Source organism: Manis pentadactyla, chromosome 4 (assembly GCF_030020395.1).
Source record: "Manis pentadactyla isolate mManPen7 chromosome 4, mManPen7.hap1, whole genome shotgun sequence".
Taxonomy (NCBI): Eukaryota; Metazoa; Chordata; class Mammalia; order Pholidota; family Manidae; genus Manis; species Manis pentadactyla.
The window spans coordinates 2335694-2352537 of NC_080022.1; the positions used below are offsets into that span (position 1 = coordinate 2335694).

At 57.2% G+C, this 16844-nt stretch overlaps 1 protein-coding gene across 2 annotated transcripts; it reads left to right on the forward strand.

The window, feature by feature from the left end:
• Nucleotides 1-546: 546 nt before the first annotated feature.
• LOC130683286 (ral-GDS-related protein-like) lies at nucleotides 547-8312 on the forward strand. Of its 2 annotated transcripts, XM_057499650.1 has the most exons (12): nucleotides 547-1454; nucleotides 2026-2115; nucleotides 2426-2580; nucleotides 2720-3390; nucleotides 4150-4365; nucleotides 4713-4816; nucleotides 5288-5357; nucleotides 6103-6168; nucleotides 6512-6619; nucleotides 7502-7623; nucleotides 7732-7838; nucleotides 8204-8312. In XM_057499650.1, exons 2-11 carry the CDS (start codon nucleotides 2060-2062, stop codon nucleotides 7817-7819), a joined length of 1656 nt encoding a protein of 551 aa, XP_057355633.1. In that variant the 5' UTR covers nucleotides 547-1454; nucleotides 2026-2059; the 3' UTR covers nucleotides 7820-7838; nucleotides 8204-8312. The 2 variants fall into 2 exon arrangements, with proteins under 2 accessions (XP_057355633.1, XP_057355632.1); XM_057499649.1 differs by having other exon boundaries at nucleotides 547-2115.
• The last annotated feature ends 8532 nt before the right edge of the window (nucleotides 8313-16844 follow it).

The window sequence follows — 16844 nt, forward strand, 5'->3', positions numbered from 1 at the left end:
GGACCCCAGAGAGCAGAATGTCTTGGCCAGATGGCACCACCTCCAGGTACTGGAGGCCAGTCTTCCACACCATGAGCTGAGGTCTGGGGTCATGCATGGCAAGGGCCAGGAGGGTGGGCAGTCAGCAGCCCAGAGGGCCAGGTGGGCGTGTCTGAATGCAGGGAGGGGCCAATGAAAAGGACCCTTGAAGAAGTGATGTCACTGTAGACACGCCCAGTAGAACCTGAACTGTGACCCGAACGGAACCAAGCTCCTGGTCGCAGACCCCAGTCCTGCTCACTTGACCGGAGGCGCTCGACAGAGCAACATGCGGTCTTGTTGTGCGGAGCCTTCTGAAGGCGTGGGAGTCAGGGAAGCCGAGAGGGAGAGTCTCCCCACTCGCTGTGGGCGCTGGCTCGGTGACCTCCTCCACCGCCTCTGTCCGTGTCTCCCGAGGAGCCCCGAGGTAACACAGGGCAGCCCAGAGCGGGCCACTCCAGCGCCAGGCCACAGTGTGAGCCATCCGGGCTGGCCTTCCCCCCAGCCCTTCCTGTGTGTGTGCGGTGGGCGTGGGGCACGGGTGGGACTGCAGGCCGGGCAGGAGGGGGCGGTCAGTGGCACAGCTCTGGTCTCAGCATTCAGGAGTGGAGGTGAGTGTCGGGACCAGGCACTTCCACCCGCATGTTAGTCCTGAGCCCGGGGGTGTCCTCTCCTGCCCCCAGGGACTAGAAGTCTAGGCAGATGGCCGTGTGTGCCTGACCTCGGGGGCAGGGTTTGGGGCCCACATTACCCCCTCTGGGGAGGTCCAGGCGGCCCCGGGTGCCTCCTCCCCAGCTATGAGGCACCAGCTTTGCAGAGCTCCACCCTGGGGAGCGTGGAGGAGCTGGTGGATGGACTCACCTACTCCACCTCCCTGGGCCTGGGGCAGGCTGTCTACACCCAGGACCCCGTTCCAAACCTGGCAACCTGCCAGGGCCCTCCCAGGGCTGCCCCACGAGAGTGGCAGACAGTCCCACTCCAGGGGGCCTGGAACCTCATTCCCGGGGGGGACCCCGTGCCTCTCCTTGCTCACATCCCAGGGGGCTGGGGGCTCTCGGGTGAGCTGCAAACCTCCCTTGTCCTGGTGGGTCCTGGGTTTCCCACTGACTAAATCCCTGCTGCCCCCCTCAGCCTGAACATGAGCCAACTGTTCATGGGACTGAGGTCCCCAGGCGCAGGGCTCCCCAGACAGGCACAAGGAGGAAGTGGAGAAAGCGCACGGCACCAGTGGAACCAGCTCCAAACACCAGCCGGAGCAGTCCCGAGGCCACACTCCCTCCCGAGGACGCTGACCAGCCCACACATGTGCAGGAGAAGCAGGGACTGTTCAGGGCAAGAAGGTCGTCTTCAGGGGCAACCCTCAGCCGGAACGCTTGTTGGTCCCTACTCCCTGCCACGGACGCTGACCAGCCGGCCACGGGCCCGCGGCTCCCCCGGTCAGCACCCACCCCCTCCTCGGCACAGTCGGGCCTCTGCCCACAGCCCGCGGTGTGTCTTGAGTGTCCCCACACGTGTCTGAGCCGCAGTGTGCTCCTCTGACAGGCAGGGTGGCTGGCAATCAGCCTGTTAGGGTGCCCAAGGGGAACACGGGAGGAGCCTTAGAGGGGCTCCCCTGGCACTGGGTGCTGCAGAAAGGACTGCTGGCCAAGCTGGGCCACTTTGGGGCTGTTACTTCTCTGTACCCGATGAAAAGCCTTGGGCCTCACCCATCAGGGGCCTCAATTTCGAAAAGCACATGGAAAGCAGCCTTTGGAGGGGAGGCTCGCGATTCCCTGTGGTGGGGCCCGGTCCTTGTCCTCACTGAGGCCACATGAGGGACCTCTGGGGGCAGCAGAGGGGTACCTGGGAAGGCTCGGGTAGGACTTCCTTCAGCAACAATAGGTGTGCAGCACCCACTTTGTGCAGGCCCTTTGGGCCCACTTAGCATAACTGAGTGAAGGAAGCAGACACAATACTGGGACCCCGTCCCGGGTGGAGTCGGGCAGTCACTTCAGGCGTCATCCGCAGGTCACGGCCGGGGAGCGTCACGGGCGATGCCCTCATGGTCTCCTCATGTGATGAGGGGCATGACGAGGGGCCAGAGGAGGATCTGAGAATGTGAGTTTTCACGGGGCCCGGAGGGGGCACTGCCCGTGTGCCCAGAATGGGTGGAGGAGGCGTCTGGGGCTTGGGGCAGGGGGCGCCCAGCAGAGCCCAGCAGGTCACCCATCTTTGGATTCCCACGGGCGGGCTGACGACTGGGGACTTCCTACTCGGGAGGATGGGAGAGCATGGGGTCCCAGGACAGGCACGCAGGGTCAGGAAGGGGGAGTGCACAGCGGCCAGGCCCGCACAAGGGTGGGCCGGGAGGGCAGTGTGGCGGGTAAGACCAGGCTTCTCACTCTGCCACCCCCCGGCCTTCCCCCAGCCCCAGGATGGGACGGGCTAGGCGCCTGGCCTGGGAGCCCCAGCGTGTGCCCAGTGTCATCGATGCCAGCCAGCTGTCATCCACCCTGGTGGGCCGAGTCCTCCACCACTTGGTCCAGGAGGAGCACCTGGGGCCCGCGGTGGCAGAGCTGGAAGGTGAGGGGCTGCAGCCAGGAGACCATGCAGGGTGGGCTTCCCGGACGGGGGTTCCCTTCAAGGCAGTGAGGGCTCTTCTGTCATTGTAAGGCGCGGGGAATCAGGCCCGGCGTGACCCTTTCTCTGTGTCCAGCTCCAGACCCACGGCAGAGGCAGCTGGCTCCAGAGACACAGGGGGGCCCCGCTTCGTGGGTAGAGCCCGTCCAGGAGCTCCCTGCGACCCCTGTGCTGGAGCTACGGCCGGTGTCACCTGCTTCAGCCCCTGAAGAGCCGGAGGATGTCCCAGCAGTGGCCTCAGCCCCGGGTCCAGGCCCTGAGCTGGAGCCCCATGAGCCCTTGGGCACGGGGCCTGGAGCACCAGCCGGAATGGCATTAGGCCTGGCAGAGCCAGGGGCAGACCCGGAGCCCACCAGACCCTGTGCCATGAGCCCCTGGGACATCCCAGGAGTGGTCTCAGGCCCCGAGCTGGAGCCCCATGAGCCATCGGGCCCGGGGCCCATGGCACCTGCCAGAATGGCACTGGGCCTGGCAGAGCCAGAGGCGGACCTGGAGCCCACCAGACCCTGTGCCATGAGCCCCTGGGACATCCCAGGAGTGGTCTCAGGCCCCGAGCTGGAGCCCCATGAGCCTTCGAGCCCGGGACCCGTGGCACCTGCCGGAATGGCACTGGGCCTGGAAGAGCCAGAGGCGGACCCGGAGCCCACCAGCCCCTGTGCCTGGAGCACCTGGGATGAGCCGGGGGAGGAGGAGCCGACGATCCTGGCGTTTCCCCCCTCCCTGGTGGCCGAGCAGCTGACCCTGATGTGTGCGGTGAGTGGAGCGGGCTCTCTGGGTTGGGGGTGGGCCTTCCCTGTGTCGCGGGCTGCCCCAGACCTGCCGTCCCCCGACGTGGACTCCTGTGATGTGGGCCCACGTCCCAGCCTCCCCACGGACTCACCCTGTGCCCCGAGAGACTCTCCAAACTCACAAGTCCTCACTGACCACACGGGGACAGTAGGGCTGGCACTTAGGGATCCTTGCAAGCCAATGAGTTGGAGTGGAGGGAAGGTGGGCAGGGCCTGCCTGGGGTGGGAGGGGCAGGGCACGGGAGGGGTGCTCAGGGAGGTGCTGCCAGGGCCTTAGGTCCTTGGGCCATTGGCCTGGCAGGCTTCCATGGCCTCCACACCTCAGAGGCCCCTGCCAGGTACCTGACTGCATGGGAGACACAGACACCAACAGAGGCTCTGGGTGGAGTTGTTTCAGGGGAAAATGCACCTGAGTGGGAAGCGGGATCCATGGGGTGGCAGAACGGGAGGCAGATGCCCCAGGATGGGCAGGTGTGAGCTGCCTTGTGTAGCAGGGAGGAGGTGAGTGAGGGTGCCTGTGAGCAGAGCCCCTCCGTTCCCCACCACTGTGGGGTCCTGTGCATCCGGTCCTGGGCGCCTCAGTGGACGGGGTCCGAAGCCTGGACGGCCACAAGGCTCACAGCACATCCCCAGCTGCCTGGGCTCCAGCTCTGACTGGTGACTCTGCCTGGGAACAGGGGCACCAGGGGCACAGCTGGATGACCACCCTCCTCGTGATCCCCAGGAGCTGTACGGCAGGATTGAATTTGGTGAATGTAAGACCTACTTAGAGAGCCAGCCACTGATGGAAGGCATTGAGCTCCTGGCCCCCAACATCCATAACATCATGAGGCAATTTGATGCCACGTTTTACTTCGTCACCTCCTCCTGCCTCGGGGCCCCGAGCTTGATGGCCCAGGACAGGGCCCGAGTGGTGGAGTTCTGGATCCAGGTGGCCAAGGTGTGTCATGGGACAGCCCCTGGGGTCCATCCTGGTGTGGTGGGACCTGCTCCCCTCCTTGGCCAGCTGTCAGGATGGGTGCCTGTGATCTGACCCTGTACGGTCCCTGGCCCCCTCCTGCCAGGGGTGTGTGGACCTGGACTCCCATCCCTGGGACACCCTGGGACAGCCATCCCTGGCCCCTTCCTTGGGTCGAGCTACAGTCCTCCACCCAGAAGGGCTGCTCAGCAGGTACCGGGTGTGCTGGGTTCCCTGGGTGTCTGTCTCCTTAAGGACAGGAGTTCATGGGGGGACAGAAGCAGAGAAGCAGGCCATGCTTGAGCTGAGAGCTCTCTCTTCCCTCCCAGGAGTGCCTGGACCTCAAAAATTTCGAGTCCCTCCACGCCATTCTCTGTGCCCTGGGGAGCTCTGCTGTGTGTCGTCTGGAGAGCACCTGGGGACATGTTTCCTGGTGGGTAGTCGTGTCCCCGGGACCAGGGCATCTGAGTGGATAGGGCCACCCCTGGGTCTGGCGCTGTCCCCTCAGTTGGCTGGGACCTCCTGGGAGGTGGCAGAGCCTAGGGACAGGGATGGTGGGCTCTTGGAGCCCCCTGTGGGTTAGGCCAGGGGGACCCCTGCAGGAATCAGTTTCCTTCAATGTCAGGTGTGGGTTGAAGCCAACTGGAGATCTTGAGCATGTGCCCTGCAGCAGGACATCTCTGCCCCAAGAACAGTGACCTGGCCTAAAGCCGATCTGCCCCCGGGAGAACTGGGAAAGGAGGCCCCGGGTGGAAACACGCAGCCCCCTCCCCAGGCCACGGATTCCCCAGGGCTCAGGGCCGTGATGGAAAGCCTCATGCAGGCTGGTGGGCCTTCTGGCTGCCCCAGGAAAGCTCTCCACCTACTGGCCGTGTGTCTCCCTCCTCCTCTCCCCTCCCCTCAGGAAGAGCTTCTGGAGCTATAAAAAACTTCAAAAGAGGGACCAGGGGCTTAACGGGAAGCAGCTCCTCAAGGTAAGTGAAGGCTAGAGGTCTGGAAGGGAGGGGCCCTTGGGGCAAGTCCTCTACCGTGCTGTGGCCCAGCCTTGGGTCAGGCTCGACATGTGTGGGGTGAGAGGGGGGAGCTGATGGGGGAGGTGGGGTCCCCCAGGCCCCCGAGGTGTCCCGTTTGTCTCCCTGGCTCCACTTGACTGGGGGCCTGGTATCCAGTGAGGACCCAGGGGACAGGCCCCCAGTCAGGGCTGGGGCTGGCGTGGGGGCGGCAGCATGGGTGGGGCCTGTGGCTGAGCAAGGTCGGCCTCTCCCCTGGGACCCCGAGCCCGTCACTGCCCCTCTGAGCCCTCGGGCTCCTCATCTGGTCATGGAGGGTTGTCGTCACCCTGGGGTGCGGGCCTGCCAGGTGAGCAGGGTCCAGGGAGCACAAGATGGGCTTCAGCTTTGTGCCCCTCCCACCTGGTCATGTGAGGGGAGCCGTGGTGATAGCCAGGTGACACGGAGTCCTCAGGGCACCCTGGGAGGCAGAGGGACCTCCCCTGATACTCTGGAGGTGAGGAAGCCTCTCAGGGCAGCCAGTCTCAGCCCAAGGACTCCCATGAATATGTGTGTGCTGGAGCTGGGGTTGCTCTAGGCTGAGAGCCTGCTGGAGGTGGGGACAGCATAGGTGCCAGGGGACTCGGGCAAGGCATCCATCAACCAAGGTCTGGTTGTGGAGGCCAGGTGGGAGGGGAGCACGAGCACCTCAGTGTCCTGGGCCTTGCAGGAGGCGAGGGCCACGGTGAGGCGACGGCGGCAGGCCCCCTACGGATACCTGGATAGGAAGGCGCAGGTGAGAGTGGCGTGGCCAGGGTCACGGGCGGTGGGGGCGACCCTGCACCTGCTCCTGGTGCCACCTGCCCTGAGCTGCCAGCACTGGGGTGACCAGGAGGATGGCGAGAGCAGCTGGGTACGGGAGAAGGTGGAGGACAGGTGCAGGGACCACAGGTCCTGCGATTGGCCAAAAGCCAGCCCTGGGAGGGCCGGGGAGGGGAGTGCAGGGCGAAGGGAGGGGAGGGCGGCAGCACAGGGTGGTCCAAGGGAGCTGGGGGTTGCGGGTGTGGGGTTCAGGGGAGGCTCTGTGGGTGCCCCTGAGGCAGGTGGGGACTCATCACCTCCCCACCCTGGTGGCACAGGGCATAGTCCCGTTCCTTGGATATTTTCTGCGTGACGTGCCCATGGACCAACTCTCGGAATATAATGCGGACGTGAGTGACCCAGCGAGGCACCGGAAGGGCAGGATGGTGAGTCTTAGAGAGAGGAAAGCCCCCAGTGAGCCCGGAGCTCTCAGCACCGCCCCCGCCCCCCAACTCCTGACCAACCCCCTCCACCCCAGGAGCTGGGCTGCTTGGAGAGGACTGCCAGAAGGACCCCCCTAAGCCCTGGTCCTGGCCCCAGGGCAGGTGGGGCTGAGGGCTAGAGGGGCAGCATCTGAGCAGGACTGGCCTCCCCCTCAGGCCCTGCCCAGGGGGAGGCATGTTGCTCCTTCAGGGCAGGAAGCACATCAGGGGGCTGGCAGTGCCTTCCCGCCTGAGGCCCCAGCCTCCCTGTCTGCCGTCACAGAGTTGCGTGGGAAGCTTGGCCTCAGCTCCCCAGTCCACTCCCCGCCTCTCGGTAGCCCCGATCCTGGGCCAGGTCCGGGTGCTCTTTCTTGTCAGACCGGCCCCTTGGAGGGCCCTGGCTGTCCTCCAACTTGAGAAAGGGTGGGGACGTTCTGGCCTCGTTCTGGGCTCAGAGGGCTGTTTCTGATGCACTTTGGCTGCCTCGCTGCCTTCCCGGGTGATGGTATAAAATAAGAGTTGAGTGCCCAGCCATGAAAGGATTAGGGACGGAGTCAAGAACCCCTGGGCAGGACCTTGTCCGGGCCATCCCCTGGGTCTAATGTGTCTTGAGAGAGTTAAGACATGCAGAGCTGAGGACACTAAAGGCTTTGTCAGGTGGGGGATGGGGGTGGCATCAAGGCCACCTTCCTTGAGGAGGAGCTGGAGACCCAACACTGGGAACAGGCAGGGCTGGATGGCACTGGAGGGAAGGCGGGTTCCCGTGTGAGCAAAGATCCGGGACCATACCACTGCCCCACCCCTCACCCCCCTCCCTGTCTGCACCCTGTCCTTCCTCTGCCCCAGGTCACTCTCATCGGACGTGAGATCATGATGCACAAGCGCGTGGCCGCGCTGTATGACCTGGAGCCCGATGAGCGCTTCCTGTCCTTCTTTCAAACCGTGGAGCCCCTGGATGAGGAGAAGAGGTGAGGCCGGCAGGAGTCGGGCGTGGGCTGCAGCTGCCGGCAGGCTCGGGGAGAAGGGACCCCTGACATGTGGCTCCAGGGGCTCACGGGTGGCCCTCTGTCCTGCAGCTACCGCCTGTCCTGCCAGCTGGAGGCCTCAGGCCAGTGGGCCAGGATAAAGGGGCTGTTGCAGTTCTTCAGGTCCCACGAGATATAAACTTAGTGGCCAGGGCCAGGTGAGTTTCTGGCCCAGGGCCATTGGCAAGGGGTGGGCTGTTCCCCAGCCTTAGGGAACCTTTGGGCCACGTTGCGTGTGGGGGCGTCCTAAAGACCAGTGGGGCTGGCATCCCGGCTCCACTGCCAACCGGTCCTGTCAGTCTGAAGGGTGGTTCCCCTCCCCCTCTGGGATCCAGCCTCCTACTCCGTGAGGAGGTGACGCTCAGGAGCCTTCCTGTGACAGGGACCCCCCGGGTGCTGGTGATTGGCAGGACCCTCCACACAGGGCCCGGAGCACAGAGGGCAGTGGGGATGGGGTGGAAGCAGGATAATGGGGGGAACCCGGGATAACCTGCCTCTTCTGATCACCCGCGTGGCCCTGTAGCTGCTGTCATCGGGCCCGTGGTCCTGCTGGTGTCCTGGCTGCGTGCGGACAAGAGCTTCTTCCCCTTCAGCAGGTGGCACCTGGCGCCCCAGGACCCCAGTCTGCTTGCTGCTCCTCTTCCTCCTGCTGCTCATCCTGAGCCTCTGCTGGGGCAGGTGCTCTGGCACCTCCCGTGTCGGCAGACTCGGGCATCTCCCCAGGCTGCCGCTGCACCCTCAGGGACCCGTACGCAGCTGCAGCCAACCTGGACACCTTTGTGCTGTGTCAGCCCCTCTGCTTGTGGCCCGCTGGACAGAGGCGAGCTGCCCCACCACGCGGAGGGCGTCACCATTCCTGCACGTGGCCTCCCATGTTGTCGACACCACCTGCTGCCTGGGTGCTGTCAGCCACTGAGTTGTAGCCACAGGGTTCCAGGAAGAGGTGGGGCCGTCCTCACCAGGCCTGGCCTTTCCCGGGATGGACACTGACATGGTGCAGCGCTGCGTGGAACCACCATCCCTGGGTGTGCAGCAGAGGCATCTGAGGACGCAGGGGTGGCCGGCCACCACAGGCTCCCAGGGCATGCTCCCAGGGGGACCCCCTGTACAACTTTCTCATCCCTGAGAAATAGCCTCCCCGGGGATTAAAGATGGTGGTGTGAGAGATGAGACAGAGCCCTCCTCCTAAAACCACATATGATACAAAAAACATAATTAATACAACCCATCCTGAAAGAGCAACATGAAAGAAGGCTGCACCAGACTGCATACACCTGGAGAAAAGAGCAGAACTCACGGGACAGGGTCAGGTACCAAAGCTGTGAGCCGGCGGGACCCAAGCCCTTCCCCCACCCCAGCCCAATGGCGGGAGGAAGAGACACAGACCTGGGAGGGAGTGGAGGCCTGGGATTGCTGAACACCTAGCCCTGGAGATCTGCTCTGGGAGCATGAACCTGCATTGCATGGTGCTCTGGTGATTTGTGGGGTTAGAAAGCTAAGACAGGCGGAAGACCCGGAGAGTCGGAGATTCGAGCTGCTTGTGGAAAACAGGGATTCATATCCGACTGATCTGGGTGGGAAGTTTGAAAGACTTCCTAAAAGCGAGAGGGCTGCTAGAGGGACAAGGATTGCACAGAGCTCGCCGCTCAGGAGAAAGGACAGGTAGACAAACTTATGTGGGTACACTCTGCCCGGCAGGTTGGGAACTTAAACGATCTTCAGGCGCTCCATCCCCCTGGCTGGCTACGTAGCTCCAAGGTCCCCCACTGTGATATGCAGCCTGCTGTGTCTTCCTCCCAGCTAGCCCTGCACCTGGCTCACAAACGGGCTGCCCCTACCCTGTCATCAGGCCAGCCAGAGGGAAGCCCTGCCTACAGCAGCTATAAACACAAAGCACAGAGGCTTACACCCGTGTGTTCGGTCGCTGGTTTTGGCAGTTGAGACAGGCATAGCAGCCAGGAAATAGGAAACAGCACTTTCCTGCCCCCAGGCACCAGCACCACTCCCCTGTGACCCCCAACATCACTCCAGTGGCTGAACGGCTCCAGAGAGTAGAGCTTCTGGGCACTAGAGGGTGCCACATGCAGGTACGAAATGTGAAAGGAACCTGTTTCAAAGCAAAATCTCAACACCAGAGAAAGGATCGACTGAGACTGAGTTAATAAATTTTCCTGAAAAAGATTTCAAAATAAAAATCATAAACATGCTCATGGAGGTACAGAAAAATATTCAAGAACTCAGGAATGAATTTAGGACAGAGATCCAGTCATTGAAGAGCAAAACAGAGGGTATTAAAAGCTGGTTAAATATGGTGGTGGAGACGATAAATGAAATGGAAATTAGGGAAGAGGAATACAAAGAAGCTGAGGAACGGAGAGAAAAGGATCTGTAGGAATGGAAGACTACTGAGAGAAATGTGTGACCAAACCAAACAGAACAACATTCATATTATAGGGTACCAGAAGAAGAAGAAGAAGAAGAGAGAAAAAGGGATAGAAAGTGCCCTTGAGGAAGTAATTGCTGAAAACTTCCCCAATCTGGGCAAGGAGATAGTTTCTCAGGGAATGGTAGTGCACAGATCTCCTAACACAAGGGACCCAAGGAGGACAACACCAAGACACATAATAATTAAAGTGGCAAAGATTAAGGATAAAGACAGAATACTAAAAGCAGCCAGAGAGAGAAATTGGATCACATACAAAAGGAAAAACCATCAGGCTATCATCAGACTTCTCAGCAGAAGGGCCTCGAACCAAGAATACTTTATCCGGCAAGATTATCATTTAAATTTGAAGGAGGAATTAGAGAATTTCTGGGTAAGCAAAAGCTGACAGAACTTAGCTCCCACAAACCATCTCTACAGTGTATTTTGGAGGGACTGCTATAGATGGAAGTGTTCCCAAGGTTAAATAACTGTCACCAGAGGTAATAAAAAGGAACAGACAAAGAGTCCAGAATATGATATATAGCTAGTATATAAAGAATGGAGGAGAAAAAAAGGAGGGGAAAACTTTAGATTGTGTTTGTAATAGCATACTAAGTGAGTTAAGTAAGACTCTTACATAGTAAGGAAGTTACCCTTGAACTCCAACAAATCTAAAGCCTGCAATGGCAGTAAGTGTATACCTACTGATAATCACCCTGAATGTAAATAGTCTGAATGCACCAATCAAAAGACATAGAGTCACTGAATGGATAAAAACACAAGACCCAACTGTATGCTGCCTGCAGGAGACTCACTTCAAACCCAAAGACATATACAGACTAAAAGTGAAGGGATGGAAAAAGATATTTCATGGAAGTAATAGGGAGAAAAAAGCAGGTGTTGCAGAACTTGTATCAGACGTAAGAGACTTTAAAACAAAGAAAGTCAAAAGGGACAAAGAAGGACATTACATAATGATAAGGGATCAATCCAACAAGAGGATATTACCATTATAAATATCTATGCACCCAACACAGGAGCACCTACATATGTGAAGGAAATACTAACAGAATTAAAAGGGGAAATAGAATGCAATGCATTCATTCTAGGAGACTTCAACACTCTACTCACTCTGAAGGACAGATCAACCAGACAGAAGATAAGTAAGGAGACAAGAGGCACTGAACAACACATTAGAACAGATGGACCTAACAGACATCTACAGAACTCTCCACCCAAAAGCAGCAGGATACACATTCTTCTCAAGTGCACGTGGAACATTTTCAAGAATAGATCACATACTAGGTCACAAAAAGAGCCTCAGTAAATTAAAAATATTGAAATTGTACCAACCAGCTTCTCAGACCACAGGGGTATGAAACTAGAAGTACATTACACAAACAAAATGGAAAAGCCTACAAACACATGGAAATTTAGCAACGTGCTCTTAAATAACCAATGGATCGATGACCAAATAAAAACAGATCAAGCAATATGTGGAGACAAATGACAAAAATAATTCAACACAGCAATATCTGTGGGATGCAGTGAAGGCGGTGCTAACAGGGAAGAGTATTGCAATACAGGCCTACCTCAGGAAAGAAGAACAATCCCATAAGAACACTCTAAACTCACAATTAATTAAACTAGAAAATGAACAAATGAGGTCCAAAGTCAGTAGAAGGAGGGACATAATAAAGATTGGAGCAGAAATAAATAAAATCAAGAAGAATAAAACAATAGAAAGAATCAATGAAAACAGGAGCTGGTTCTTTGAGAAAATAAACAACATAGATAAACCCCTAGCCAGACTTATCAAGAAAAAACGAGTCTACACACGCAAACAGAATCAGAAATGAGAAAGGAAAAATCACTACAGACACCACAGAGATACAAAGAACTATTAGAGAATACTATGAAAAATTACATGCTAACACACTGGATAACCTAGAAGAAATGGACAACTTTCTATAAAAGTACAACCTAGTAAGGGTGACCCAGAAAGAAAGAGAAGATCTGAATAGACCATGACCAGCAACAAAATTGAAGTGGTAATCAAAAAACTACCTAAGAACCAAACTCCTGAACCAGATGGATTCACCCCTGAATTTTATCAAACATTTAGTGAAGACCTAATACCCACCCTCCGTAAAGTTTCCCAAAGAGTAGAAAAGGAAGGAATACTTCCAAACTCATTTTATGAGGCCAGCATCACGCTAATGCCAAAAATCAGGCAAAGACACCACAAAAAGAGAAAATTACAGACGAACATCCCTGATGAACATAGATGCAAAAATACTGAATGAAATATTAGCAAACTGAATTCAAAAATACATCAAAAAGATCATCCATCATGATCAAGTAGGATTTATTCCAGGGACGCAAGGATTGGTACAATATTAGAAAATCCATCAACATCATCCACCACATCAACAAAAAGGACAAAAACGACATGATCATCTCCATAGATGCCAAAATAGCATTCGACAAAATTCAACATCCATCCATTCACGATCAAAACTCTCAACAAAATGGGTATAGAGGGCAAGTACCTCAACGTAATAAAGGCCATACATGACAAGCCCACAGCCCACATCATGGTTAACAGTGAGAAGCTGAAAGCCTTTCCTTTAAGATTGGGAACGAGACAAGGATACCCACTCTCCCCACTCTTATTCAACATAGTTCAACAAGGTATCGGGTGAATGTAGTAACCACATTGTTTTTTCATGTAAAACCTTCATAAGAGTGTATATCAATAATAGCTTAATAAAAAAAAAAGAAAAGAAATATCCTGAGGACAGTGTGATCTGGATGTCGTCCCTGCGGTTGGTGGCTCCTCTGGGGTTGGTCTCATCCCTGTGCAGGTGGGATGCAGTTAGAGGACCGCCTCCCCCCCACCCCCCCACTGCTCTTTCTTCTCAAAGCTCTGCTCTCATGCAGACCTCATATGTCCCCTGACCCACCCCGGCCCTCCAACTTTGACACAGGGGGGCCCTGATCTCTGCCAGGTTGCCCTCCATCCTCTGTCCTCCCCCATAAGGTGCTCAGGAAGAGCGGGGCGCTCTAAGCCCCAGGCTGGCACACCTTGGCAGCACTGGGGAGGGCTGCTCAAACGGAACCTGGGCCTTTCTTCCTGACACCTATAGGTTATGATGAGACACCAAAATCTATAAGCAAGCCCCAGGGTGTCTCCTCACATCTGGAACACCACTGCACATGTAACCCAAGTAGATCCCAGGGCTGAAGGGCACCAGTCTAGCACTGTCCCATTTGATGAGACACAGCTGCCCCACACATTCCAGAAAATTCCTTTTCAAAAAATGTTGAACTTGGTCTCTCGAGCACCTCCAAGAGGTGCACGCCTTCCATTGGGGGGCTTTCTCTGAGTCTAGTTTCTCCACGCTTCACATCTCAGAGCACCCACCAAAGCTCCCAGGTCCCCAGTCCTCCTCCATGGTGCCCCTCAGCCATCCAGCTCCTGGCTGAGTGGCCTGATGTCTGTGACAAAAAGCTGGGGAGGCTGAGCAGAGGCACCTGGCTCTGATTCTCCCCATAACGCTCCCCCAGGGCTCTCAGGATGTGTTTCACCCTCCCAGGAAGGGAGGGATGGCCTGGAGGGGAGTTCCAGGATCAGCACAAATACCCACATGGGGGGCTTCAGGCTGGAGACAGTCTCCAGGCCTTATGCTGCAGGTGGAGCCCCAGACTGGGGACTGGGGAAGCGGATGTGGGCCCTCCTGACAGCCTCAGGGGACCAGGTGACAGGAGGTAAGATCGGGACACCCAGGCCACCCTCCATCCCTTCGCCCTGCCCACAGCACCCTCAGAGCCATCTGCCTGCACAGTGGTCCCAGGGATGACCCCGGCCACATAGGGAGGTAGGTTTGGGCAGGAGGAGGGCAGACGGGTCCCTGGAAGGGCAGTGGCCAAGGTCAGACCTGTCTTCCTGCACAGCCCACCAGCCTCAACCTGAGACAGAAGAGCTCTGGGCCCAGAAACAAAGCAGCAGCCCTGGGCCTGCTGGGTGGTCACTGGGTCCAGTGTTCCGTCCTGCCCCGGGTGCGTGCAGGTGCCCCAAGTGTGCCAGGCTCCGGACTGCTGCTGCTGGGACACCAGGCTCACACAGCTGCGTGGCCACCCTGACTGTGGGCTGCAGTGCACCTGTCCCACCCAGCACGAGTCGGGGAGCTGGCAGGGCCCTCTGGCACCTGGTGCCCTGACCTGGGCCCGGGCCCGGGACTCTGGGGAGTCCCTGACTTCCGGCTCTTCACAGAAGCTGATGCCGGTGTTCTTGTTCACAGAGTCAAAGAATGAAAGTTGCAAACACTCAAGGTAAGGCAGGGGAGCAAGTGCGAGGCTTCTACTTAGAGATAAACCTAGAGGACAGAGCTCCTGGCTTGCCCCTGCCCAGAGTGGACAAGCTAGCCCCAGGGTGGTGCTCTGTCTAGGGGTGTGTGGGCAGTTGAGAGACAGAGGGCCAGGGATGCAGACCTGCGAAATGGTCCCCGAATGCTTATCTTTGAAGAGACACTAGGTTTCTTATCAGTCTTCCAGATAATTTTGCAGAGTTAACACAAGAAATTTACTGCTTTGATTCTATCCCAGAATACCAGCTTCTTGGTTTGGGAGCATATCTATCAAGACTGCCTGTCCTGCTCCCGAGGTGGGCTGGGTTATTGTCTGTTATTTTAGGAAACCTATTTTTTGACTTCTTGGGTTTTAAAATGCAATCTTATCTCTACGATGGAATTTTTCCTGCTTTTACTATGCTGTTTGTGACTGGGCTTGCTTGCCATTATTACTTGCTTAGGTTGCAAATCATTTGATTAGGGCTACGGGAAGAAAAGCAGCATGTGGGTAAAGTGAAAGAAAATAAGCCGGGCCTTTGAGCAGGCTATGGTACATTTTACAATAGCTTAATTTAACTGACACAATGAAGACATGGGCTATGCTGCGGTCTTTTTTATCTGGGCGATATTCAAACACTTCAGGCCACGTTACTCCTGGCTTCTTAATTTTAATTAATCTCACAGAAGAATGCTTATCCTACTTTACAGAATTCATGTGACTCTGTGTGGATAAAATGAGAGTTCCTGTGGCCAGGATTCTCACCTGGCCCTGGCTGACTAGCTCACTGCACACCTGTGGGCAATGCATGGCTGTTGACTCGATATAAAGAGCTCCGCCCAGAACTCTGGGCACGACACGGCGGCATAGGTGCAAGGCTGCAGGAGGGCAGAGCAGAGGCTGCAGTGGTGGCAGCGTCGAGGACAGAGGCCCAAAAGATGGCTGTGTGGGTAAAGAGGCCCAGAGGCAGAGACCGGGCTTGCTGTGTGCAGACTCGCTCTGAGTGGATGGGATTTTGGTGATTGACCTGCCACCATGGAAATAAAGTTGGGTATAACCCTTTCACCCCAAGAACGTTCTACTGCCATTTCTTTGGTCACACTGAATCCATAGTGAGCGTGCCCGGGGCTGGAACCTATTGGCAAGACACAGAGGCTTGGAGCCCAGGCAGAGGAGAGCTGGAGGCGGCTGAGGACCACTCGTCTGTGACTTTCTGTGGGGCTTGGTCTTCTCTTTGGGAGGCCGTGGGAACAGGTTCTGAGCAGGGACAGATAAGAATCCATTGGGGCTGTGGAGGATAGACTGAGGGAGATGATTCTGGAAGCAAGGGCAGCCGGTGGGAGGCTGGGCAGTGGTCCAGAACGCCCCCCTGCCCCCACCACACACCGCTTCCTTCCCGGGCCGCGCTCCCGCCTCGGGCCCCGGGGATTTTCATCCGACGTGAACCGAACCTCTCTGGGTTCCTGCCCCCGACGGAGCCCAGCCTCTCCTCGGCGCCCCTGCCGTGGTGCCCTCTCGGGCTGGCTGTCCACTGCTGACACATTAATTCATGTCTGCAGTGCTCTGGGAAGTGGCACACGCTTTTTATCCCCCAAAGAGACAGAAAACCGTCAAGCTTGTGTTTGTTATGACACACATAGTTGAAATTCCACAGATCTCAGATCTGGCGAGAGATGGAAAGACGTCAGCTGAGTCTCAGAAAAGCCCCTCCTAAGTCCGGCAAATGGGCTCAAGTACCTGGTGAACTGAAATCGCCCTCTGCCCTTGTTGGGAAAATCATTTTTCTGCAAGTGGACGGAGCTGCTTACTGCACTTTATTGTCACCTCAACGAGATGGGCTGGGCAGACAACAATGTACAAGAAAGGGGTTTAGTCCAACGCCAGCTCGGCCTCGGGAATACCCGAGAAGGTAGCGTGAAGAAGCAGCTGCAGGCGGGCCGACTGCCCGGGGCGGACCCCAGAGAGCAGAATGTCTTGGCCAGATGGCACCACCTCCAGGTACTGGAGGCCAGTCTTCCACACCATGAGCTGAGGTCTGGGGTCATGCATGGCAAGGGCCAGGAGGGTGGGCAGTCAGCAGCCCAGAGGGCCAGGTGGGCGTGTCTGAATGCAGGGAGGGGCCAATGAAAAGGACCCTTGAAGAAGTGATGTCACTGTAGACACGCCCAGTAGAACCTGAACTGTGACCCGAACGGAACCAAGCTCCTGGTCGCAGACCCCAGTCCTGCTCACTTGACCGGAGGCGCTCGACAGAGCAACATGCGGTCTTGTTGTGCGGAGCCTTCTGAAGGCGTGGGAGTCAGGGAAGCCGAGAGGGAGAGTCTCCCCACTCGCTGTGGGCGCTGGCTCGGTGACCTCCTCCACCGCCTCTGTCCGTGTCTCCCGAGGA